We start from the raw sequence: 26125 nt of genomic DNA on the forward strand, positions 1-26125 counted from the left end.
AAACAATTTAATCCAATCATTCACACAGGGCAACGAAAAATATTTTTTTCTGGTGTCAGTAATGTTTTAACTGAATTTGACTAATTTTACAGTAGTGCCCTGATGTCAAAAATGCAATTGGTTTATCTGTATGACGTCTAGTTTTTATTGTTATGGTACATCCACGTTTTAAAAAAAATCTATAGGTTGTGAAACTGGTTTTGAGTATTTTATTTGGAATTAACGTTGTTACAAGAACAAAATTTCGAATTTAATTTTAAATGTAACAGTTGGACACTCTTAAACAAACAAAATTCAACAGCAAAAACTTAAAATGGTTTAATTGTTGTAAGTTTTTAGGTATATCGGGTATAGGTTTGATCACATGTATTTCTGTAACTTTTGGAAATGACTGGCAGCAATATTCCGTTTAATTGACCCCAGTAATTAGCCAGGATCACATAATTGTACACCAGTAATGTAGCATAAAACATCTTGGATATTCATGCCACATCTCATAGATGACCTAGCCACTACACCTTGCTTTACTAGTCTGGAAAGCTCTCCACAAAACACGTATAGTTTAATGTTACCACTAGCTTGCACCAACCATTTTTAGACAGAGCATAAGCATAGAACACGTATTCATGCTATAAACATGACTACACTGGAGAAAATTCATGTGTATATTGTAACAAAACTTTAACAAACACTTAAAAGCGTGATTTTAAAGTCATTGAATCAATATGGTCATAAATTTCGATTTTGTAAACTTAAAACATTCATCTGATAAATCAGTACCCCAAAATTTGTCCATATCAGTTTTAATATTAAAAGCACTAAAAATTATTTTGGCCTGTGTTATTGAATAATGTCCATGAAGTAATTACTAGTAACTTATTGCAAATTTGGTTGCCAATGGAATGTTTGTGATCACCAAGTGGTTTAACCATCATTTAACGCAGCACTGTCAGAAGTCATGTCATGTCATAAAACCAGCTTTTTTGCAGTTTTTTATCCCGATGTGAATTCAATGTTGGATCGACTTGAGGCAAAAGACACAGAAATTATAAACTTAATTACTGATTTCTATCCTTACAGCTATGGCACTCACCCTTCCAGGCTGGAGGATAGTAATTTGTTTGGAAACTATTACGGAATGGCGGTAAGCTTTTTAAACTTTGATGGTTTTGTGGAATAATCAACAAAGTGTGTTATTGTAGATTTACTTTAACCCAGATCAAAATTGTTATCCATACGAATATAAAGCAAACTGTCCAAGTGATGATGTAGATTATGGTTTGGATTTCGGGTAAGTCAGAGATTTTTTCTCGTATTTTAAGTTTCAAGTTTCTACTTAACTATAAAGATGTGATCTTGGCAACATGATGCAATCCAGTCGAAAAATGCGTCCCTTCGTTGCCTTGTTTGCTGTAGGAAACTTCGATCACTGCTTCTACTATCTCCACTTTCGAGTAAACAAATACTGAATTAGTCCATATTCAAGTTATTGCATATTTAACACACTTAATCGTATAAGGCAACATCGTATCGACCAAGTACAGACTTCTTTAGAGAATACAAAGGAAATCACATTCTCAACAATTTCTTCTTACATTATGAAGCACAATGTAGATATGGGGCATTCGATGCCAGCTTGTGTGATGTTTGGTTTTATGTCAGTAATGCGAAGGTACGTTGGGTTCGTCACGTCTAGTGTTTTTTGACAGTTTTTTCCAGCTCCAAATTTATTTGTCAAAAATCCATTCGTCCTTTGTTTGAAATCACGGATTGTAATAATTATTTTGCTGTTTACCACTTAGGAATGGCAATCATCCGAAATGCCGCCAATAGAATTATACAACAGAACATACACATCAGACTATTATTTTGGATGGCCAATTCGTGAAGCTGTATCCAATACACTTTTTGGTTACACTATGGTTTCAAGGTGAACTGTTATTCTCTATTTAAGTAATGTGACATAAACGTCAAATTATTTTGTGCTTGTTTTCCTTATACTCTTTACTTTGTAGAAGAAATAGTGTTTTAATTCCTGAAATAGAGATCAACGCTGTTGCCTATAAACCACTGGAAATTATTTCAGAAACTGGCAACTTCTGTAAGTACAGTATATTAGTTTCACTAAATATCAAAGATGTTTTTTAATTTTTAATATAGTCACCAATTTTAAGGCCAAACAATACAACTCAAGCTTTATTAGCATCTTTTGTTGAATGTTTTAAACTAACCCATCAGTTTCTAAGTTTTTTATTTCAGGTCCGGATTGTTATTATGATGATGACGTACTTTCAGTACCAGTTCAATTTTCCATTGGAAACGCGTCAGTCGTTAACTCGATGCTGCCACCAAGTGTAAAACCTCTACAGACTGGTTTTGTTCAGTTTCGTGCTTATGGAAGAACTGGGAGCGTCTATGCAATGTGTCCTGCTGTTAAGTAAGTCGCTTGTTAAACTGTACGAAAATGCAGTCAATAATAGTAAACGATTTAAACTTATTTTAGTCCCTAAACTCACAAAATCCTGAACTGGTTTAGAGTGAACGATTGGCGAAGCGAATTTGTGTGTATTGGAGGAATGATGAATCCAGATTCTCCCTACTTGGATGACTGCAATGATTTTACAAGTAAATTAGCATTTTGTGCTGTAAAACATTTTTCAGTTCATAAATATTTTAATTAAACAAAGATTGGAACGGATTGCCGAACACTGCAGTGCAAGAAGTTACCCCAGTTGATTATGCTCATTCTCAAGAGAGATTTGGATTCAACAATTCTGATATTTTATCGATAAATAGAAATCAGTGCACATATCAAATGAACTGATTTAATTCTTTCTTTTTGTGTTCTAGGCTTTGAATTCAAGTATTACAACCCGTATTTACTTACCAATACTCGAATCTGTGTTTTGGTAATCAATTTTTTCCTTCTCACATATTTCATGCTGCAAATTAATTTCTTGAATTGATTTTGTGTTGACAAAAAAAACGCTTTCAGTCTGACCGTTTACTAAATTTGATGTGGATGTGACAGTCGCTTAGTTTGTCCAAATTACGTTAACGAAAAGTTGGTGACCGACAGTCTCGCCAATATTTCTTCAGTTTTGACTGATTGGAAGCTTTCTGTAGTTTTGACTAATTGAAAATTGCATACTACATTATGTTACTGATTGAGTCTGACATATTATTGAGTTGTAGTCAAAACAATTCGATTTTGCCTCAGTTGGTTTGACCCAGTTTCGGACCAATTTAAGTGAGGCGTAATCGGACACGCTGGAAAAGGAAATTGTTGAACAGCTGTCTGCCACATCGCTAAGTAACTTGATACTAGCTAGTTTGAAATTCACTTGGGAGTTATGCTTTATAGATAGTTAATCGCATTAGCATTCGTTTGTTTATTTGAGTCTCATTACACCAGGGTTGTATTTTTCAGTATATTTTGCTTTTTGCACACATGTTGTTGGAAGTTTGCAGTATAACGTAAATACGGGTTTGCTTCTACGTTCCGGGACGTAGTAAGTTTGTTCAACTAAATTTGTGTCAAACAATTTTAAACATAATATTCCGTTGTTTCAAACTGATTTGCAACAAAGGTGAAAATACTAACCTCTTGTTTCAACTCTTAAAAAAGTACTCGCAAGTCGGATAAAAGATTTTTCATAATACCTGAACAACTAATTTGACGAAAGGGAATCTCAGGATTTTAACTTCGAGCAAAGTGATGTTTATGATCAGAGGTTTGATGAACGTGCAAATGTAAAACGACACAAGCTGACAGCCAGCGTTGAGAAACTTCATCGATGTGATAATAGGCAACAATTTTTTGAACTTTACCTACTGTACTCCACTTACTTAGCAATAACCAGAAACAAGCAAACTTTAAAGGTGTTTACTTGTTGGTTACATTGACTACAGCGAGATATATTGCTTCGTATTCAAGTTGCAGGTGTTGCGCGCATTACACATGCGGGTCTATATTAGCGCATTAGACAAACTTAATTTTTTCCAGAGTTATTGAAAATCTGTCCGAACAGTTGGTTTTGCCAATTTTAAACAAATATAAATAACGTTTATAATCGGACACGCTGGAAATAAAAAATGTCGGACAGCTGACTGTAATATTGCAAACCCAGGTAGTGCTGGCAGACTTACACATTTTGATTTGCAGATTGGTGATTGCATTAATGATTATTCTGTTTGCAAGTCTGTACAATGCTTAGAAGACAAGAAAACATTAAAATGCCGCAAAGAATCTTTATTTAACAAAAATGTCGTTCAGCTGGTGTAATGTTAAACAAAAATACTAGTTGTTTCTGTCCATAACTTGTATTTTTGCTTACGTTTCGTCCACCAGATCGGTAGGGCTTCAACGCTGGGTGTCAGCTTGTGTCGTTTTACATTTCCATTCGAACATTTTTTTTTCACAAACATCACATCAATGAAGTTTCTTAATACTGGGTGTCAGCATTTGTGGTTTTGCATTAGCACGTTCATCAAACCTCTGATCATAAACATCACTTTGCTCTAAGTTAAAATCCTGAGATTCCATTTCGTCAAATTAGTTGTTCAGGTATTATATAAAATGTTTTATCCGACTTGCGAGTACTTTCTTAAGAGTTGAAACAAGATGTTAGTATTTTCACCTTTGTTTTAGAAGCTTTGTTGCAAATCAGTTTGAAACAACGGAATATTATGTTTAAAATTACACCAGCTGAACGACATTTTTGTTAAATATGCAACCTGGTGGACGAAAACGCCTGTACAAGAATGATTATGTTAGGTTATTTTTCGTTCTTTCTCGTAAGCCGCGAAATTGTCAAACTATTCTCATACCAAGACAGAAGTTCAAAAGCAGAACAGTACTTTTATTAGTTGTAAAATCTTGATGCCAGAACTCTCTTTGTTACCTTCACTTGGACCCAGAATACATCAAATACGGTTTCATAAAAAAGGCAGGAAGTAAATTTGAGGCAAAAGTGCAATGTGATAAAACAGCGGTCCGCCAAATTTTTTTTTTAAAGTGGGCCGTGAGCTGGAACAGGTTGGGAAGCACTGGTTCAAACACATAAAATTTGAGTCATGAGACTGAATATAAATTAGTTGCTTACATGTTATGTTAACCTAATGCTACATACTTCGGTCTTAATTACATTGTGGGAAGTAATGTGTAGTAGATATGAAATGTTGCTGCCAGGCATGATGTATCAAGAATTTTTTATCTCTTCCAGCAGTTTTTATTATAATATACCGACGTTTTGATGTTCCATACGAGACACCATCATAAGGGTAATGACATAAATTGAGACACAAAGTTGTTACATAGCAACAAGGGTGGTAAAACACACACAATACGCGGTGGTAAAAAAACGTAGTCTGCACCAATGGTCGAGTGATAACACCTAGCTCAATGCTGCAAAAGCGACGGATAATTTATCGTCCGTTTTGACGTTCATCGTGTTGGTGTGAGATTGTATGTTCAACAAGTGCTAATGCCGATCTTTTCTTTCTTGGCCACATCCCTTTCATGTTCTTTTCGGTACGTATTCAAAGACCTCCCCATCTCGTCGACGTAAATCTCATTGCACTCTTCACAGGATATACCGCGCCCTTTGTCGCGTTTGTATCTACGGTGTCTTTGATTTGCGAGGGCATCTGACGTAGGGTTTTGAATGGTGTAAACAAAAATCCCTACGGAGACCCCAAAATCGGTCAACATGCGGCGGATTAAATCCGTTAACTTAGATGTATGGCAAAGTGACAAAAGATTATTCAGTTCGGGTAGCCGTTTAACCGCAGGGCCTCGTGTACCCTTCGTAATGCCGTTTTACTGTCCATAACATGCTACTGTCAAATATTTACACCATTACCTTTTCTGCTGCAAAGGTTTTAGCGAGGGAAAGCGAGGTTTCCTAGAGTCGTAGAACATACATTCTCACACCAACACGACTTTTACACTATTGAGCTATATGACAACTTTCAGTTTATAAGTTATGTCATTTTGCCCTAATGAAGGTGTCTCGTATGTCGAAACGTCGACATACTATAACAAAAATTACAGGAGGAGATAAAAATTTGTTAATGTGTAGTATGTTTTACCTTAGCACGCATGTTGTTGGAAATTTTTAGCATGATGAAAATATATTTATGCTTCTACGTTCTGGAACGTAACAAATTTGGTCAACTCAATTTGTGTCAAAGATTTCAACGAATCCCACCTTGCTACGTCTCTTTGATATTCCTTCAAGCCCGTTCATTGATCTGTCCGACACTTTGATATACACAGTCTTTGGTTTTTCCGGTGGCGGAACTTCCACTGTAGGTACCTGAGTGTGCTGGTTTGTTTGTAGACAAAAACGAGAATATTTTATTCCTGGATATTGTTTGGCGTGCATCACAAACCAACCGGTATTACAAGGTACCTATAGTTCAAAATGAATACAAAAACTGATGTTCTAATGCCGATTAGCTATCGGTTGCATTTGCAGCACTTAACTATTTTGATCCAGGCTTTCATCAACGTATTATCGCCGTTTTCGCGGCATTGTCTTTTTCGTGTACACTCTCTTGCTGTTATAAGAACCACTGGTTGGCTAGCTAACGTTACCCTGATGTAGCCGCCCAGTATAAGACGTCCAAACGTCGAATGTATTGTTTACATTGGCCAGACGAAAGAAACGCCTATCTTTTTTCAGGTCGTAACATATTAAATACCTGAAATATGTAATACCTAAAAAACTAATTTAAAGAAAGATGACATCAACGGATTTGGGCGTGGATCAAGCGGATATTTGTGATCAAAAGTTTTTGGAAGATCGAAATGTAAAATGACAAATGCTGAAACACAGCATTGAGAAACTGCATCGATGTGATTTATGTGAAAAAACTTTTAAAGAGTTCGAACTTAAAAAGACACACGTCGACTCACACCAAAGAAAAACCTCATCGATGTGATGTTTGTGAAAAAAAGTTTGCTCGTGGTGGAGATTTGAAAAAACATATGTTGACCCACACTAAAGAGAAACCACATCGATGTGACGTTTGTGATAAAAAAATTGCCCAACGTGGAAATTTGAAAACACACATGTTGACCCATACTAAAGAGAAAACACATCGATGTAACGTTTGTGAAAAAAGATTTGTTTGAAGTGGAAATTTGAAAACACACATGTTGACCCATACTAAAGAGAAAACACATCGATGTAATATGCGTGAAAAAAGTTTGGTCGTATGGGAAAATTAAAAAGACACATGTTGACCCACACTAAAGAGAAACTTCATCGACGTGATGTTTGTGAAAAGAATTTCAGTGTCATTTCAAATTTAAAAACACACATCTTAACTCACACCAAAAAAAAAACGCATCGATGTGATGTTTATGAAAAAAGTTTTGCCCAAGGTGGGGATTTGAAATTACACATGTTGACTCACAGTAAAGTGAAACCACATCCATGTGTTATTTGTGAAAAGAGTTTCAGTATCACTTCGAATTTGAAAAGACGCGTGTTAACCCACATACTAACGAGAAGCCACATCGATTTGATGATTGTGACAAAATATTTACCAAAGTGGAAATTCGAAAACACACATATTGATTCACACTAAAAAGAAACCCCATCCATGTGAAGTTTGTTAACAGAGATTCAATGTCATTTCAAGTTTGAAACGACACATGTTGACTTACAATAAACAGTAGCTGTACCGAATTTATGTTCGTGAAAATATTTACTTTGACTGACAAACACTGATGGATTGAACTGATCTACGATCTAGCGACATCATTTCGACATCTATTCAACGTCGATAGGACGTCGTGTGTCTGCCGGGAAGCTTTTGTTTTCAAAAAATTTAAAAATCCACCTGTATTTCAAAAAAATCAGCTGAAGATGTATATTTGCCTGTTCTCAAAGGTATAGCATTGTTATTGGGTAAATAAGAAATTCAGTAAAAAAGCGGACATTTGAGCACTTTTTCTTGGTGACCTGGGTAAGCCAGGAACGAATTAATTGATTGAGCAGTATCTTTTCCCAGTGATACTTAACTTAATACTTAACATACTTGACGACGATCGCTTTTTTTTGTTTAAGTACAACTCTAACAATGAAAACTACAACTATCAATTCAAGTAAACTCTAAATCAGTTACGGCCTAACTACTGCGATATTCTTCAACCTTTGGTCGAATAATAGTACAATCAACTTGTCCATGATTGCTTTCGGCAATCTTTAGTTTTTATCAAAATGAAGCATTGTATTTTTAGCATCTGTACACAAACATGAAAAAGATGAAGCAATAAGTTTTTGCTGCCAACGAAATTTCGTTGTGTTTGTGGTTACGAACAATGCTTTATAAAACCGTAGTGCAGGGGTGCACAACCAATTTGCTAGGACAGCTTCAACGCAGATTCTTATTTAACCAACGGACGCCATTTACCAGCTTATTTTTGTTTCAAAATACTTGGTTTATATCATGTATTTACCATATAATAGCGCCCATAAAGCCAAGATTAATTTCCCGCTCGGTGCACAGATTGAGCTGCACAGCGAGGAGATCAGTATTAAGTGTTTATGATTTCATAATCTATATTGTAATGCTTGTATTCCTGTTTTGTTCGCATTGTTGCCACACAATAGGAGTACAGAAAGTCTGACACATGGTTATAATACTCTTAAGTACCACAAAAACTGTGTAGAGCAGTTCGAAACTCACCTGCCTAATCTAACCTTCCAGTGTTTTGATATTTGGCAATTACAAATTGCCGTTTTTGGTGATTCTCAAACACAGTAGTGTGCTGTGAGAGATTTACAAGTGTGCCGCAAAATATTTCCTATTTTTAAGTGCAAACACTTCCTGGTGTCATAGCAATCATGATGAAGTACTGGTGTGCATAACAACGTTTTTTTCATAACAACTTTTCCACTTTTACGATTGCCACTAAAAATTACAATAATGTTTGACATGACCAATTAGGTGTTAGCTTGTTCAAATAGAATGTATAATCTTTTTTTATGATTAATTTTATTTATTTCTGTACTGTATTCAATCGAAAATTTACATAAAACTTGTTTTGCTACGTATAGTCAGAAACTATAATGTAAGCATACGTACAACGGCAGTTTCTTAAATTGAGGTATTTCAATGTACAACTAGCAAGCCTGCGAAAAAACGGACGTCAAACTGAACGTTGGTACTCGCAAGTTGTCATCATTGTTTATCACGACATTCCAGGTAAGCCCCTCACCAGATCAGATTCAGCATCATCAATTCCTGTCACAAACTGCCAGCCCCTAGCAATCCGTGTTGTTTCACTTACTGTTATTCGAACAAAAAAAAGTTTTGTGTCGGGAAAGTTCCTCTCAAAAAATGTCAAATCTGACTTTCGGGGAGCATCAGTTACAATCCAAACCTGTTTAGCTGAAAAAAGAGCAATTGCCAGTTTGCAAAAATACTCTGGGTCATTGTTTTTTATATCCTACCCCAGGCTATCATTTTCTCCCTGTACAACTTTTTGTATTCACTGGACTTTAGTATTTCTTCATAATTTAGCCCATTTCTTTGGCAAATTCAAACTTTAGGAGTGCTGACAGTCTAATTATACCACATCTTTCTGTTCCAATAATGTGGGATACTTTCGTAGCAATGAAGTCTTTTCCACTTTTACGTTTGCCACTAAAAATTACAATAATGTTTGGCATGACCAATTAGGTGTTAGCTTATTCAAATAGAATGTATAATCTTTTTTTATAGTATTTCTGTACTGTATGCAATAGAAAAATTACATCAAACTTGTTTTGTTACGTATAGTCACAAACTATAATGTAAGCATATGTACAACAGCAGTTTCTTAAATTGAGGTATTTCAATGTACAACTAGCAGGCCTGCGAAAAAATGCACAACAAACTGAATATTGGTACTCCAAGTACATGAAAAAAATGCAGCTATATGTGATCACAATGTAGGCAACATAATTGACACAACAAAATTAGTAACACATAAACTTCAAAGCACATATGAAAGATTTAGGTATTTAGACAATCAATTCAAGAGGGTTTATTTTTTTGGTAAACTTCAACTTTCCACTTAATACCGTTTTTTTCATGTACACCCTGTGGCACGTTGTCAAATTGATCTGTTGGGAGCATCTTAAACGTTTCATCCAGCTTGGGAAAAAATGTGTCACATTTGAAATCAGCCATGACCCTTGTAAGATAAACTTTACCACAGTAAGGAGACTCTTGAATAACTTTGTAAATGTCAATAACTTTGTAAACCTCCAAGGTTAATTACTTCATGTATCTTGTTTTGCGATTGTTCACATGATAATAATTGAATTAAATCTTCAAATGACCGAACAACGGCATCCGCTCCAGGTGTGTTCAAAGGTAGTGTCCGACTCATAACAATGTTGTATCGATTTTTCACTGGTTTAAAACAGTGGTTCTTAAACTTTTTATGCATGCGGCACATTAACGAACTACAATATGTTGCCGTGGCACACTTTGCAGGTAAACATAACAAAAGTTGTTACAAATGGTAATTTTCAACCTAATCGTGATGAGTAAGGATGCTTTCAATTAACGAATAACAAAAATATGAGCTTAGAAACGTTGTCATACACACTAGTCTTTCATTGTGAAGTCTTAAAACACCAGGAAATGTTTGCACTTTAAAACAAGAAGATTTCGGGGCACACTTGGAAACCTCACACGGCACACTAGTGTGCCGCGGCAGAATCACTGGTTTAAAAGACTTGGGTATGCTATCCCATTTTTTTCTTCCCATTACAACAGCATTCTTCTTGCCCTCTGGTGGTGATCCAGTTGATGCTTTGGTGAACCATGCCATTTCCTTTCTTAACCTCCAAGGTAAACTGCCATTTACTCCAATTCCCCAGTTGTTACAACAAGCAGCTAACAGTGAATTTCAATATTTTTCATGTTGCCCAAAATACTTGATTCCAACAACAAATTATTCCTAATTTGTTTATTCAAATATAATGTATAATCGACGTCCTATACAAGACGTCTTCATCAGGAAATGACATAACTTGCAGGACAAAATTCTTATGGAGCGACAAAGTGCAAAACATATGAGAAACGGTTTGCTCTTGGTAGTGCTTTGAAAAGACACATCTTGATTCATACTAAAGAGAACCCTCATCGATGTGATGTTTGCGAAAAAAGATTCAGTGTCATTTCAAGTTTAATAAGACACATATTGACTAACAATAAACACTAACTTTACCGATTTCATGTTCGTAACAATATTTGCTTTGATTGTAAAACACCCCTGTTCGGTCTTGGTGTCCAAACAATGTGAAAAAAATCATGTACCACACACAGTCACAATGTAAACGCTGATGTTTTTCATATGCATGATCATCTGTTTCACAGCAATTACATATTTAATTTCGTTCTTGCTAATACCAGGCTTGCCAAACTTTTGAGCTATTTGAAAACTACAAATTAAGCAGTTTTATCTTACTTGGTTAAACAAGAATTCATCGGTAAACCAAATGATCATGTTTTTGTGGTGTTTTCTGTCGACCGGTGAAATCTTACATGGTTTAAACAACAATAAATTTTGCTGTATGCCGTTATTTGTGTTTTCGTGCAACTCATACAAACACACAACGTGAACAGTGTATTAATTTTGAAAACATACTACATAAGGATTCGAAATCATGCAGAGAAAATAATTTGAGACGTTTGGCCGAGTATGGCACCACAATCAAAACTTTTGTAGGTTTGTGCGTGCTCTACGTATAGTGTAAAGCTCCACATCCACCTATTTCCTGGCTCACTACAAGCAAAATGCATCATTTGCAAAAAAGAGCTAACAAATAATTTTAAATCTTATCTATACTTGCTAATATTTAGATGTCTCAACTCAAATGTGTCACAAAAAATATATGCACGTTTTAAATGAAACGATGTTTACTCAAATGGAGTTTACAATAGGCAACAGGCTTTGATTTTTTTAACTTTACTTACTTTACTCAACTTACTTAGCAATAACCAGAAACAAGCAAACTTGATTGGTGTTTACTTGTTGGTTACATTGACTACAGCGAGATATATTGCTTCATATTCAAGTTACAGGTGTTTTGCGCATTACACATGCGGGTCTATATTAGCGTATTAGACAAACATAAATTTTGCCAGAGCTATTGAAAATCTGTCCGAACAGTTGGTTTTGCCAATTTGAAATATAGATGACGTTTGTAATCGGACACGCTGGAAACAAAAAATGTTGCACAGCTGACCGTAACTTGCGAACCCAGATAGTGCTGGCAGACTTACACATTTTAATTTGCAGATTGTTGATTACATTAATGTTGATTCTGTTTGCAAGCCGGTGCATTGTTCAAAAAACATTATAGGTTTGCAAACTTGTTTAAGCATTGTAAAATTTGAGTGTTGAGATTGAAGAAATTTGTTGCTTACATGTTATGTTAACCTAATGCTTCATACTTCTTTATTATTACATTGGGGGAAGGAATATGTAGGAGAAATAAACTGTTGCTGCCAGACATAATGCATCAAGAAATTTTTAGCTCTTCCAGCAGTTGTTATAATATTCCGACGTTTTGATGTCCCATACCAGACACCTTCATCAGGATAATGACAAAGGAAGTTGGGCGAAGGTTTCTGTACAGTCGTAAATTTTAGCTAGAAACTTTGCCGAAAACTGTTCAGTGGGCTGGATGAAGGTTTAAAAGTAACGAGTTTTTGTTTGTCAGTGAAAAAGCACAGTTGGCTGTTTTAAAAAATGTAAAACTAGTAGTTTATCTTTTTAAATAGATAAAAATTCTTTTTGAATATGAAGCAAGTGTTTAAAACAAATCGCAGTCAATGTAAAAAATATGTAAAAATGTAAATAATGATCGTATAGTCACTGTAGTTAACTAATTTGTGTATGTGAGCAGACCTGCAGCTATAAGAAAAAATATCTGTGATTTTAGTTATGAAAACTTATGTTTTGTTTAGCAGGTAAATTAAAGACACTTATTTGTAATATAAGCCAGGTATTTTGTCAAAACAAAACCTCTTTTAATTAGGAAAAACTAGTTTCAATGTATGTAAAGTAAGCTGTATCTTTCTGGTTCCCTATGACCAAGGATTCCCATGTCTGACTTGGTTGGATTTACCAATACCATATGTAAGTTTGTATTTTGTAGTAACATGTTTGATATATATCTGTATCACTTATCAGTATAACTTTTGCAATGTTTTAAAATGTTGGCATTAGTATACTTTTTGCCTTGTCATTCAGATGCTGTCCTATCAAATGTTGGTAAATTTTGTGGCCAAGTTTTGTTTGTCATGTGCAGTAGGAGAAAATAATATGAAAAAGTAGTTTTAATATGTATTACTACTATACCACTATAATCTTTAACACTTAAATATTCATTAAAACTAGAGTGTTGTTATTTAGATGTAACTCAATATCCTGAAGTGTCATTACTTGATCAAGGAAGATGAAACTAAGTGTACTGGCTTTGAAAACAAGGCCGATGTTGGGAGTGTACTGGCTTTGAAAACAAGGCCCATGTTGGGAGTGAACTGGCTTTGAAACATCAGAACACTACTTGGAACATCAGACCACTACTATGCCAATAAAAAACAAAAAAATATTCAGTATTTCAAATGGTTTGTTGTTAGTTATGATCCCAATAAAATGTTTCTGGCTATTTCATTATGTTTTCATGTTGAAAATAAATAGCTACCATGAAGTTTTGCATAAAAATCCAGGTCTTCAATCGGGAACAGGACAGAAATTGTACTTAATAAACAGTAGTTGGTTATTATGACATATAGAATCAGGATATAGCAATGAGTAGCAAATAAAAAAATCACAAACGTTTTCTTCATCATTTTGGTGATTCAAACATTTTGTTACTGTACAGTAAACATGTACATATGAACAGGGAATATGACGTCACAATGTCAATTAATTCAACAGTAGTTAAATAAATGTGATTTAAGTTATTTATTACAAATAAACATACAATGGCATTTATTCATTTGGCACACTTTGTTTTGTGCATACGACGTTTCCTAAAAAAGTTGGCCGTTCGCCCAACTTCGCTTCGCTACGCTACGTCCGGTGTGAACACCCCCTTCGCTCAACTTCGCTTCGCTACGCTACGCTACGTCCGGTGTGAACGGGCCTTTAACGTTTATCGTGTTGATGTGAGATTGTATGTTCAACAAGTGTTAATGCCGATTTTTGCATCTTTCTTGGCCGCATCCCTTTTATGTTCTTTTCGGCGCGTATTCAAAGACCTCCCCATCTCGTCGACGTTAATCTAAGTGCACTCTCCACATGATATTACGTACACCACGCCCTTTGTCGCGTTTGTATCTATGCGATGTTTGCAAAAAAAGATTCAGTGTCATTTCCAATTTAAAACACACATGTTGATTCACACTAAAGAGAAACTTTATCAATGTGATGTTTGTGAAAAAAATTATGCTCACGGTAGATATTTAAAAACACACATGTTGATTCACACTAAAGAGAAACCTCATCGATGTGTTGCTTGTGAAAAGAGTTTCAGTATCATTTCAAATTTGAAGAGTCACATGTTGACCCACACCAAAGAGAAACCTGTTCTTTGTGATGTTTGTGAGAAGCGGTTTGCTCGTGGAAGAGATTTGAAAACACACATGTTGATGAACACCAAAGAAAAACCTCATCGAACCGACTTCCACCAGCGATGTTTCCTAAAGTCGCGGAACATACATTTTCACACCAACATGAAAAACGTTAAAACGGACGTTCTAATGCCGATAACTTATCAGTCGCTTTTGCACCATTGAGCTACCACCGCATTTTGTGTTTGTTTTACCGCCCTTGTTGCTATATAACAACTTTTAGTTTATAATTTATGTCACTGCCCTGATGAAGGTGTCGAATATTGGACATCGGTACGTCGGCATACTATTATAAAAACTACTGGATGAGCAAAAATTTGTTAATGCCCAGTATGTTTCACCTTAGCACGCATGTTGTTTGAAATTATTAGTATGATGTAAATATATTTGTGCTTCTACGTTCCGAAACGAAAAAAAAAAGATTTCAACGAAACCCATTTTGCTACTACTTTTTGGTGTTTCTTCAGGCGCTCGTTCATTGATCTGTCCGGCACTTTGATATACAAAGGCTTTGGTTTAAACCGTGGTAGGACTTCAACCGTAGGAACCTGGATGTGCTGGTTAGTTTCTAGACAAAAACGAGAATATTTTATTCTTGGATACAGAAATTTCGACACCCCTGGTTGATACAGTTTGTTAAGCGTACATTACAAACGAACCAGTATTACAAGGTACCTACAGTTCAAAATGAGTATAAAAACAGATGTTCTAATGCCGATTAGCTATAGGTCGCATTTACAACACTTAACTAGGAATTTTATCCACGTTTTATCAACATATTATCGCCGTTTTCGCGCCAGTGTCTTTTTTTGTTTTCTCACGGGGTGCTATAAGAACGACTGTTTGGGTAGCTCAAGTTACCCTGGTGTAGACCCCCGTATAAGCGGTCGAAACACCGTATGACTTGTTTACATTTGCCAGGCAAACGAAAAGTCTATCTTTTTTCAGCTTATAACGTATCAATCGTAGATCAGCATAACGATTTTTTTATAACACCTGAATAACTAATTTAAAGAAAGATGACATCAACGGATATGGGCGTGGATCAAGCTGATATTTGTGATCAGAGGTTTTTGGGAAGTGGAAATGTAAAACGACATATGCTGAATCACAGCATTGAGAAACTTCAGCGATGTGATGTTTGTGAAAAAACTTTTACCCAGAGTTCGACTTTAAAAAGACACATGTTGACTCACACCATAGAAAAACCTTATCAGTGTAATGTTTGTGGAAAGACATTTATTCGGCTTGGAATATTGAAACAACACATGGTGACACACACCAATGAGAAACCTCATCGGTGTGACGTTTGTGAAAAACGGTTTTCGCGTAAAGATGTTTTGAAAAAACACATGTTGGTTCACATAGATGAGAAACCTTATCGATGTGATCTTTGTGATACACGATTTACACAGAGTGGAAATTTAAAAAGACACTTGTTGACTCACACTAACGAAAAACCTTATCGATGTGTTGTTTGTGAAAAGAGATTCAGGATTAATTCAAATTTGAAAACACACATGTTGACCCACACTAAAGAGAAACCTTTTCGATGTGATGTTTGTGAAAAAGGGTTTGCTCGTAGTGGAGATTTGAAAAAACACATGTTGATTCACACTAATGAGAGACCATGTCGATGTGATACTTGTGGTAAAAAATTCACTCAACATGGAAATTTGAAGACACACATGTTGATTCACACTAAAAAGAAACCTCATCGATGCGATGTTTGTTACAAAACATTTACCCACTCTGGAAATTTGAAAAGACACATGTTGACTCACCAGAAAATGTAACTTTACCGGTGTGATGTTCATTAAAATGTTTAGTTGGGCTAAAACATTGCCTTTTTGTACGGATTTTGTTTCCTAACAGTGTAAAGAAACATGTATCTCACAGAGCAACAATAATAAAGGTGACCCTATGCACAGTTAACGTTGTTCACCAAACCATTCAAATCTTGCATAAATTATGTGGGAAATTTGGCAGCTGTCAATGAAATATCCGATTGCTTTAAATTAGGAATGCCTTTACAATATTGCAAAAAAAATTCTCGTTTGGTGCTGTTTTGTATTTTCAGTGGTCGTATTTCAAAATGACTTTTTACTGGGATTGAACAACAATAAACACGTTGTACATAATGTACATTACTTTCAAAATTTGTAACACGGTGGTTCAGCAGGCCGCAATAATCAAATTATATATATATATATATATTCTTATATGACAATGATTTACATGACATGATTAAGTAATTATTAAAATATTATAGGCGTTGAGTGTTTAACAGTTTAAACCAATTAACTCTAGTTTGACATTGGGTAAAATGTTTAAACAGACAAACCTAAATAGAAAATTCAAGATTAAATTGAAACACATTAGTATCAGAAAATTCTGGGATAAACAGTGAGAAGCTTTTAGCACATAGTCTCCAGTGAAGCAAGTTCTTGTCGCTTCATACGCCTTCGGTTTATGGCAAGTTAAAGAATCGGTATGAGGTGTTGACTACTTTCTGTTCAATTCTGTGCGTTTTTGTTGGTTTTTATGGAACCTGCCCAAACTCGTAAAAAAACGTTAAAATTATTATGTGAAATTAGTAATGGTCTGGACCAGGGGCGGGAAACATACGGCCCGCGGGCCGGATCCGGCCCGCGACGGGATTTTGACCGGCCCGCAGACAGTTTCCAGGTCATACGTGGTAATGTGGCCCGCGGCCACAGTCTGCCGCAATCCCCCACTACTTGCATACTACGTCAAGTTATAGTTGTAACGGACAGTAATGCTCCCCAATAGCAAAAAACTTTCCCGCCGTTACTATCTAAGCAAAAAAAACTATCTAAGTCTGTGGTGTATGCATTAAATTGGTGTATGCACTATGTATGGTGACCTGCTATAATCGTATGATGTTATCTTGTCTATGACGTCACAAACATTGCTTGGATGCGTTAGAATTGCGTGAAATTGCCCCTCAGTGTTGTTGTAGCAATTAAATTGGGTTTTAACTGTTAACATAAGCATTCGTTGGTGCTGGGTAAATATAATTGCACGCAAATGCTCAAGAGTCAAGAACTTTAAAAAAAACGATATATTGGGGGGCGATATTGAGTCAGTGCCCTAGCAAGGGGGCGATTTCGCTAAAATGGTTTAAGACCACTGGTTTAGGTGGTCAAAAATCCGTTTTAAATCACTGGATAAATACGCGATTAATGTATCGATTCGGGAATCCGGCCCGCCAAGTACTTTATTTTCCCATATCAGGCCCGCCGACTGGAGAAGTTGCCCGCCCCTGGTCTGGACTATAGTATAAATAGACTATATTAAAAAACTGTAACGTAGTCAGACACGTACATAAATATTGAACAACATAACCTTTTACAAATGGTTATCACTAGTAACTGCTTGGGTTTGTATAATTAGGGACTGAAAGATATAAGTGTGTGCAATAAAAAAATAACTGTTTAAACATGATGCTCAAAATTTTTCCTCATGTTCGTTTTCGCAACAATATTAGTTTGATCAAATTAATATCTGACCGACAAAACGCATTGACACTATGCTTGGTGCTCTATCCTTACCTTGTTACCCCTTTATTTTGCACTTCGATTGTCGGCGAGCACCTTAGTTTTCTAAATGAAATGCTCGACGTCATTTTTAGCTCACATAACCGTTTATGGCTATAAATCATTAAATCTGTATTGTTATATAATTTCAAACCAAAATAGCTTTATATCACGTGGTTTTGTACATTGGTAATCATACAGGATTTTATTGGATGTTATTGCTTAGATTGGTGGCATGCTTATCATGCATTCATGCGTTTATACCAAATAGTCCCCAGTGCTGAGTAGCATGCTGTAACACTAGCTAATTAAGCGCATTAAATTGAATTGTCAAACACAACATGTAAGTTAATCATTACAGTATCATAAATTATTACATTTAAGGCAAATGGATAATCATCATTTACTTTTGCCAACGAACCATGAACCACAGGTTCAAGCTGCTTGACACGCGAAAAAACGCACGGTAGTCAAACTCTCGCTTATTTCTGCGCGATATGAGCGCCCGAAATCTGTTTAGCGCAAAACAAGACAGGAAAATAAAGCAAGCTAACTTTTTGTAGGTCTGAGTGCAACGTTTGTGCCTTTTTGGGTCCCATTTCGATACTGTTATCTAATTACGAACCCCCTTTGAGCTTTAATTATTTTTGTGCTTTTAATAGTTTAATTGATTATAATCAATCTCGTTATGCGCCAATTAACAAGTTGTCGCGGGACCCTTGATCTAAACTTCAAGCTCCACACCTATTTCCTGGCTCAGTGCAAGCGGCATCATTGGTAAACAAAACGAGCTCAAAAATAAACTGTGGCCAAAAAGAAGCAAAAAAATCGGCATTAGCAAAACATGCTACATAATCACACCAATAACGTTTCTGCTGCCATAGTGTTAGCGAGTGAAACTGACTTCCACAAGCGAGGTTTTCTAGAGTCGCGGAACATACATTTTCACACCAACACGATGAACGTTAAAACGGACGTTCTAATGCCGATTACTTATCTGTCGCTTTTGCACCATTGAGCTCGGTGTTATGTGGTTATCAATCGACCATTGCGTTTTTACCACCGCCTTTGTGTGTGTTGTACCGCCCTTGTTATATAACACTTTTGAGATTTCAATTTTTGTCATTACCCTGCTGAAGATGTCTCGTATGGGACATCGAAGTGACGGCATATTAAAATAAAAACTGCTGGAATAGCTAAAAATGTGTAAAACAATTGTGTCTATCCCAACAACTTGTTTCAGTGAATATAATGTTACTACCAGCACCAGGCATATTGCAAACACGTTTCTTTGAACATCAGGCTTCACCAAGATAATGTCAGCTATCCAATGCAGTCTTTAACACCCTGAGAGTAAACACCAGAAAGACGTTGGCTCAAAAACGTAGATAAAAACTTTGTTCACCAGTTCCAGGCGACTGATAGCTAATTGACTTTAGAACATCAGTTGTTATGTTAATCTACGATTTTGACCCACGTTTTTATCTTCGTTTTCGCGCCAGTGTCTTCCTCATGTTCACTCTCGGGTTGTTATAACAGCGACTGTGTTGGGAAGCTGACATTACCCTGATGTAGAGACAGCGCGTATATGACGTTGAAAGGTCGGATCAATTGCTTACATTTGTTAGATGAACAAAAAAGTCTATCTTGTTTCATCTTATAACACATAAGTCGTAAAACAGCATAAACATTTTTTATTTATAAAAACTGAATAATTTAAAGAGAGATGAAATCAACGGTTTTGGGCTTGGAATAAACTGATATGTGTAATCAAAGGTTTTTGGAAGGAGGAAACGTAAAACGACATATGCCGAAACACAGCATTGAGAAACTTCAGCGATGTGATGTTTGTGAAAAAACTTTCACCCAGAGTTGGATTTTAAAAAGACACATGCTGACTCACACTAACGCGAAACCGCATCGATGTGATACATGTGATAAAAGATTTGCCCAAAGTGGTGATTTGACAAGACATATGTTGACCCATACCAAAGAGAAACCTTATGGATGTGATTTTTGTAATAAAAGATTTACACACTGTGGAAATATGAAAAGACACATTTTGATTCACACTAAAGAGAAACGTCATCGATGTGATGTTTGTGAAAAAAAGTTTGCTCATGGTGGACATTTGAAAAAACACATGTTGATTCATTCAAATGAGAAACCTTATGGATGTGATGTTTGTGATAAAGGATTTACACAGCATGGAAATTTAAAAACACACATGCTAATTCATACTAAAGAGAAATCTCATCGATGTGATGTTTGTGAGAAACGGTTTGCTCGTGGTATAGATTTGAAAAGACATATGTTGACTCACACTAAAGAAAAACCTTATCAATGTGATGTTTGTAAGAAACGGTTTGCTCGTGGTAGTACTTTGAAAAGACACATATTGATTCATACTAAAGAGAACCCTCATAGATAAGATGTTTGTGTGAAAAAGTTTGCTTATAGTGGAGATTTGAAAATTAACCACTAAAGAGAAGCTCCATTTAAGTATTGCGATTTGTTGTCATTTAACGTTGAACAAACGCCATTTGAATCCACTGCAAATTATGTGAACATTAGGTGCCAGTCTATGGGATATTATGAGATACTTCCTATAGCTCTACGTCTTCATCTGTTTCCAATCATTGGATCCGCAGCGAAATTTACATCTCGTAAGTGTTGCACAGCGAACCTTTTAGCAAACATGACTTAAAAATTGAGGTGCATCGTGTTGTTTGATGAAGGGATAAAATCTACAAATTTTCGTCTGTTTAAACAATAAGTATGAGATAGTTCACTTTGTGTTTGAGCTTTCCTATATTGCAATGGATGAATTGTCAGCATTCAGTCAAAGTACTCGCCAAGTTTCGTATCCAATTCCATTGTAAGATAACAGTTGCACAAGTTTTTTGTTGGATGAATCTTTTTAAAAAGTTCTTGAGATACAAATAATTGAATACAATTACCTAAAAACAAGCGTGTGGACGTTGAATTTCTTACTTTGCATAAAATATAAATACTTCACCATGGTCTCGTCAGTGCGCTAAAGACAGGGTTGCAAGGCCGTCGTTGTTTCTAAGATTTGTCCGTTTTTGAAGGCTTCAGAAATGGCCTTAACCACTTACCACTCATTTCCCTAAATCACGTTTTTATTGTAGTTAGGTTTACTGTGACGTAATAGCTGCTGGCGGTGGATGGATTCTCGCACCCACTCCACTATCAACGATAATGATTTAGGTTTGATGAAAGTTGTAGCGAGTTGTGGTTTGTTACGTCGTCAGACAACAAATTTCTATGTGGAAAATTTCTGATTTTTTTCTTTTATGCTGGACAATGTCGCATCATCAGTGTTATAAAGTATGTTATAGCTTCAAGCAGATTTTCTTTGCGTTGGAAATATACTTAAGATTCGTGGTTCCGCTCGTAAGAACATATCCTAGAAGCCACACTTTTCAACCCTTAATTTTTCTGCATTAATAAAAGGCAAATGAACTGCGGCTGAGGATTCTCTGGTTCTCCGATTTGTAAACTTCTCCTTAGCAGTTTGGTGATGACGAGTAAATGACTTTTTCGTAACACACAAAGCAAAAACGTTTGAAAATTAATTTTGCATCATGTAAAAACGAATAAATATAATCAAATAGTTAACTCAGAGAGAAAACGAGGTGTAAACTACTTGTTGGCTTGCATCACGCAATATGGGGTGTTAACTGGCACTTTGTGCAATTTCGTTTCCTTATTCAGAAAAACGCTTCGTCCCACTGTTGTGTACAACCACATGCAAAGTGCTCACACGCGTCACTGTAGCTGAATGAGTGTGTAACATCACGCATAGTTGACACCGAAATTGCCATTCAAAAAGCAGTCAAAGCATACGCTGCCAAACGTTCTATTGAAAAAACGCAACATAAACCATTTGTCCCTGTTTGTATGCCCTGAGTCAACCTATTCAATTGCTTCCTGTAATACAAAAAAACGTGCAAACGTCGGAGGACGCAGCTGCACAACCGATGACTGCTTGAATTACTTCGTGTAAGCGAGGCAACTGGAAACAGCAGCCCAGTTGAGGGATTTTCAGTAGCGAGGTAAAGCCAATGAAAAGATGAATTGATTTGTTAGGACGATTCTTTATTGTTTATAGCACACATGTTTAATATTTCACAAGCGTTTTGTTGAGGTTAAGTTGAGTGTGTACTTGTTAATATTACTTGTAACATTTTCCAGAAAAGGTAATAAAAATTGCGAAAAGTGTTTTCACCGGTGTGTTAGTACCTGGCTAATTGAAATGATTTTTCGCATATCTTAAAGTACAGGTTTAAGCATTTGGACTAAGCAGTTACCAGTCCCCAGGCCCAGTTTATGACCATTATGAATGACGGTTGCAATCGTACACGCTGGAAAAGAAAATTATTGCACAGCTGACTGCAGCATTGCGAAGCAAGTTAATGCCAGTTAGCGGCAACACTGAACACAGTGGAAAATTAGACTATGCGTAATCAAAAGTGTTTGTTCTGTTTCAAAATCTTATGTTTGGTTCTGTTAACTTTGTAATGTTACCAACAAAGCAAGTCCAGAAATGTCCACAAAAGTTTCGTTTCTTTATTGGGATGGCATACAATTTATTTTATGTGCACATTTACACATTGCAGCATTTTTAACACTTTGGTCTCCACACTAAAGCAGTGGTGGTAAGTTTGTTTAACTAAAATTATGCAAAACAATTTTAAAATAATATTTCATGGTTTCAAATGGGTTGAATGACAAAGCTAACATATTGTTTCAGGTCAAAACATAGTATTCGAAAGTCAGATAAAACTTTTCTTTATAATATCTGAACAACTATATTGACTAAATGAAATCACAGGATTTCGACTTCGAGTTAAGTGATGGAACGTGGAAATGCAAAACGACATATGCTGACACCCACTACTAAAAAACATCATCGATGTGATGTTTGTGAAAAAACTTTTGTCCAAAGTGGAAATTTAAAAATACATATGTTGACTCACACCAAAGAAAAATCTAATCGATGTGATGTTTGTGAAAAGGGCTTTGCTCGTGGTGGAGATTTGAAAAGACACATGTTGATTCACAATAAAGAGAAACCACATCGATGTGTTGTTTGTGAAAAGAGTTTCAGTATCAATTCAAATTTGAAAAGGCACATGTTGACGCACACTAAGAACAAACCCAATCGATGTTACGTTTGTGAAAAAAGATTTGCTGACAGTGGAAGTTTAAACAGACACATGTTGACCCACACTAAAAAGAAATCTCATCAATGTGAAGTTTGTGAAAAGAAATTCAGTATCAATTCAAATTTGAAAAGACACATGTTGACGCACACTATGGATAAACCCCATCGATGTGATATTTGTGATAAACGATTTTCCCAAAGCGGAAATTTGAAAACCCACATGTTAATTCACACTAACGAGAAACCTCTTCGATGTAATGTTTGTGAGAAAAGGTTTTCTCGAAGTGGATATTTCAAAACACACATGTTGATCCACACTGGAGAGAAACCACATCGATGTGATACTTGTGACAAACGATTTACCCAAAGCGGACATTTGAAAACCCACGTGTTACTTCATACAAAACAAAAACCCATTGATATTTTGGTTGCGGAAAAAGATTCAAAGTCATTTCAAGTTTGAAAAGACACTTGTTGACTCACAATAAACTGAAAATTTACCGATTTGATCTTCGCAAAAATATTTGCTTCGACTGAAAAAACACCTATTTGTACAGCTTTGGTGGCCTAACAATGTAAAACATCATATACCACACAGAGTCACAAAGTAAACGCAAATGATTTGAGTATGTATGTGAAATCATATCTTTTGTAGCGGCAGCATGCTAATACCCGCCGTTTTGTTTTGTTTTTTTCACAAAGAAAGCACAGCCTCGTACATTGAAGGTAATACTTAACCGTGTTTGTGAAATATTAAACATAGTATTAAATATTTAAAATAGGTTTTAAATTCTTATATACTTTTTTACTAATTGCTGTATTCTCTTTAATGGCGATTCTTATTTGAATAAAACTTCTTGAAATGTTTCTGTCGCTTATAACCAAACAAACCAACAATGTAGTCAAAGGATTACACAAGTGGTGTTTTCTGAAATTTATCTCCAAGGAATCTTGAGGCAGCAGTTCGAACTATAAACTTATTGTGGCTCATAGCGCAAACCTATTGGAAATTCGTGAGAGTAGCATTCGCAGTACCTTGAAGAACCCACGCGACCGCGAACTACATTTTGTGAACTCTCTATGTAGATGCAGGATAATCTTTTTTACAACAATTATATGTTTAATTTCCTTAGAGAGCGTTTAGACGTTTACCCAACGGTGACCCGACTAGTTGGCCCGATTAAAATTTGATGTTCACCCAACGTTTTGCCAACAAATATATGTTATCTGGGACAAATCTAGTTTGAAACTTTACAGTTAATTAAATGCAATTTTTGCAATCTTTACTTGAAAACCAAATGGTTAATTGCTAAAAAGGCTTTCTTGCTACCATTAGACTATATAACAGTACTGCTATGCATAGGCCATAATATAAAAATAGCTGAGCTGCAAACTAAACTATCTGCAACATTTTAAACAAACATTTTGTTGACAATTGCACATATCTGCTAAGTAAATCTAACTGTGAAAGTAGAGCTTATTTTAGTAGCAGTAGTGCAATATTAATTTGAACAAACACAATTGATTTATGTTAAACTATGTAAGCTATTTTGTGCTAATTGTATAGGCTATATATCTACCTGGTCTACTCTTCAGTCTATAGCCGTTGTGTCATTTGCTTCTTTTGAACACTAAAGCATGCTTTAAATTAGCTGCAATTGCACAATATAATAATAAATTTCAATTCACTATTAACTTAACAAAACATGCAATATATATTCAAAATCGCAAACAATTTTGAACCAATTTTAGTGTTTTTACCAGTCATTAATATTACAAGTGCTGGGGGCAACCAAATAAAATCAGTCAATAAAACTCGGCATGCTACCTCTACGCCAAATATCAAAGTCATGCTATACTAATCTGCCTTAAGTTCTTTAGATCAACTGTTTACTTCTCACACAATCATCTGTGGTTCACCGAATCTGTTTCTCTGTCACTTGTCCCATAGTGTATTGGTTTCAACATTCCAATTTTCACCACCGCCCAAACATTTCCAGACTTGTCCGGGTTGCATTTTTTTCTGAAACAATTAGGACCTTTCTTTAATCAAAAATATACCATCTGTATAATCGATGAAAGTGTTGCCCATATGAGTTTAAACTTTCAACACCTTGATGTTTTTGTCCAAATCAAATACACACCAGGACCCTACAGGGGCACAGATGCTTGTCACTTTTGAGGCTGACAAACTCGTAAAACTATGCTGCTTCAGTGAAAATCTACTTACCCGTGTGTGAACCCAGTTAATGTCCTCAGGCCAGTCAGACAAAGTTGTGATATGTCTTTCTATATTAAAATGTTTTTCTATTTTGTACAAAATACTTAATTAAGTTAAACTTACCACCAATTTTAGGAAAAAAAACTCCATAAATTAAAGCCAGTGTTCTAAGTTCCAACTTCCTACCGCACTTTAAGGTTCAGTTCAGCTGATTTAATTTGTCAACAAACAGCCACAACCGACGAAAACAACACATAGGGTAACCCCAAAGCTGTTTGTGATATCAATAGCATACCATGTCGCTTAAAGCGCAGAATCCATAACATGGAATATAATACGACAGCATAATGGCCCAGGATTATCCAGAATTCGACAGTTTAAAGCGCCTAAAAGTAGACGGATCGGGTGTTTTAATGCATCAGATCGTGGAAAATTAGGCGAACAAGGTTGTTACATTTTAATCACTATGAAGTCATCAGGGATTTGAACCACCAATTG

The 26125-nt window shown here is 35.7% G+C and overlaps 4 protein-coding genes, 1 long non-coding RNA gene and 1 pseudogene across 5 annotated transcripts; 5 read left to right on the forward strand and 1 right to left on the reverse strand.

Annotated features, from left to right (window-relative positions):
* The first annotated feature begins 1009 nt into the window (after window positions 1-1009).
* Window positions 1010-1947, forward strand: LOC145217376 (uncharacterized). The gene is made up of 5 exons (XM_080084640.1): window positions 1010-1144; window positions 1203-1291; window positions 1349-1454; window positions 1520-1672; window positions 1803-1947. Exons 1-5 carry the CDS (start codon window positions 1013-1015, stop codon window positions 1932-1934), a joined length of 612 nt encoding a protein of 203 aa, XP_079940766.1. The 5' UTR covers window positions 1010-1012; the 3' UTR covers window positions 1935-1947.
* Window positions 1948-2251: 304 nt separating this feature from the next.
* Window positions 2252-2824, forward strand: LOC145219338 (uncharacterized). The gene is made up of 3 exons (XM_080086712.1): window positions 2252-2437; window positions 2537-2625; window positions 2688-2824. Exons 1-3 carry the CDS (start codon window positions 2340-2342, stop codon window positions 2822-2824), a joined length of 324 nt encoding a protein of 107 aa, XP_079942838.1. The 5' UTR covers window positions 2252-2339.
* A 6959-nt stretch (window positions 2825-9783) lies between these two features.
* On the reverse strand, window positions 9784-11479 carry LOC145217396 (dihydrofolate reductase-like; annotated as a pseudogene).
* A 911-nt stretch (window positions 11480-12390) lies between these two features.
* LOC145217408 (uncharacterized) lies at window positions 12391-13691 on the forward strand. The gene is made up of 2 exons (XR_013857391.1): window positions 12391-13156; window positions 13433-13691. It is a non-coding gene; the product is annotated as an uncharacterized LOC145217408 (long non-coding RNA).
* Window positions 13692-14843: 1152 nt separating this feature from the next.
* LOC145219339 (uncharacterized) lies at window positions 14844-24169 on the forward strand. Its single transcript, XM_080086713.1, has 2 exons — window positions 14844-16449; window positions 23094-24169. The coding sequence occupies exons 1-2, from the start codon at window positions 15675-15677 to the stop codon at window positions 23867-23869; spliced, it is 1551 nt and encodes a 516-aa protein (XP_079942839.1). The 5' UTR covers window positions 14844-15674; the 3' UTR covers window positions 23870-24169.
* Window positions 19665-21239, forward strand: LOC145217373 (uncharacterized). Its single transcript, XM_080084637.1, has one exon. The coding sequence runs from the start codon at window positions 19978-19980 to the stop codon at window positions 20644-20646; it is 669 nt and encodes a 222-aa protein (XP_079940763.1). The 5' UTR covers window positions 19665-19977; the 3' UTR covers window positions 20647-21239.
* Window positions 24170-26125: the final 1956 nt, after the last annotated feature.

This window comes from Phallusia mammillata, chromosome 3, assembly GCF_965637545.1.
Source record: "Phallusia mammillata chromosome 3, kaPhaMamm4.hap1.1, whole genome shotgun sequence".
In the NCBI taxonomy this organism is placed as follows: Eukaryota; Metazoa; Chordata; class Ascidiacea; order Phlebobranchia; family Ascidiidae; genus Phallusia; species Phallusia mammillata.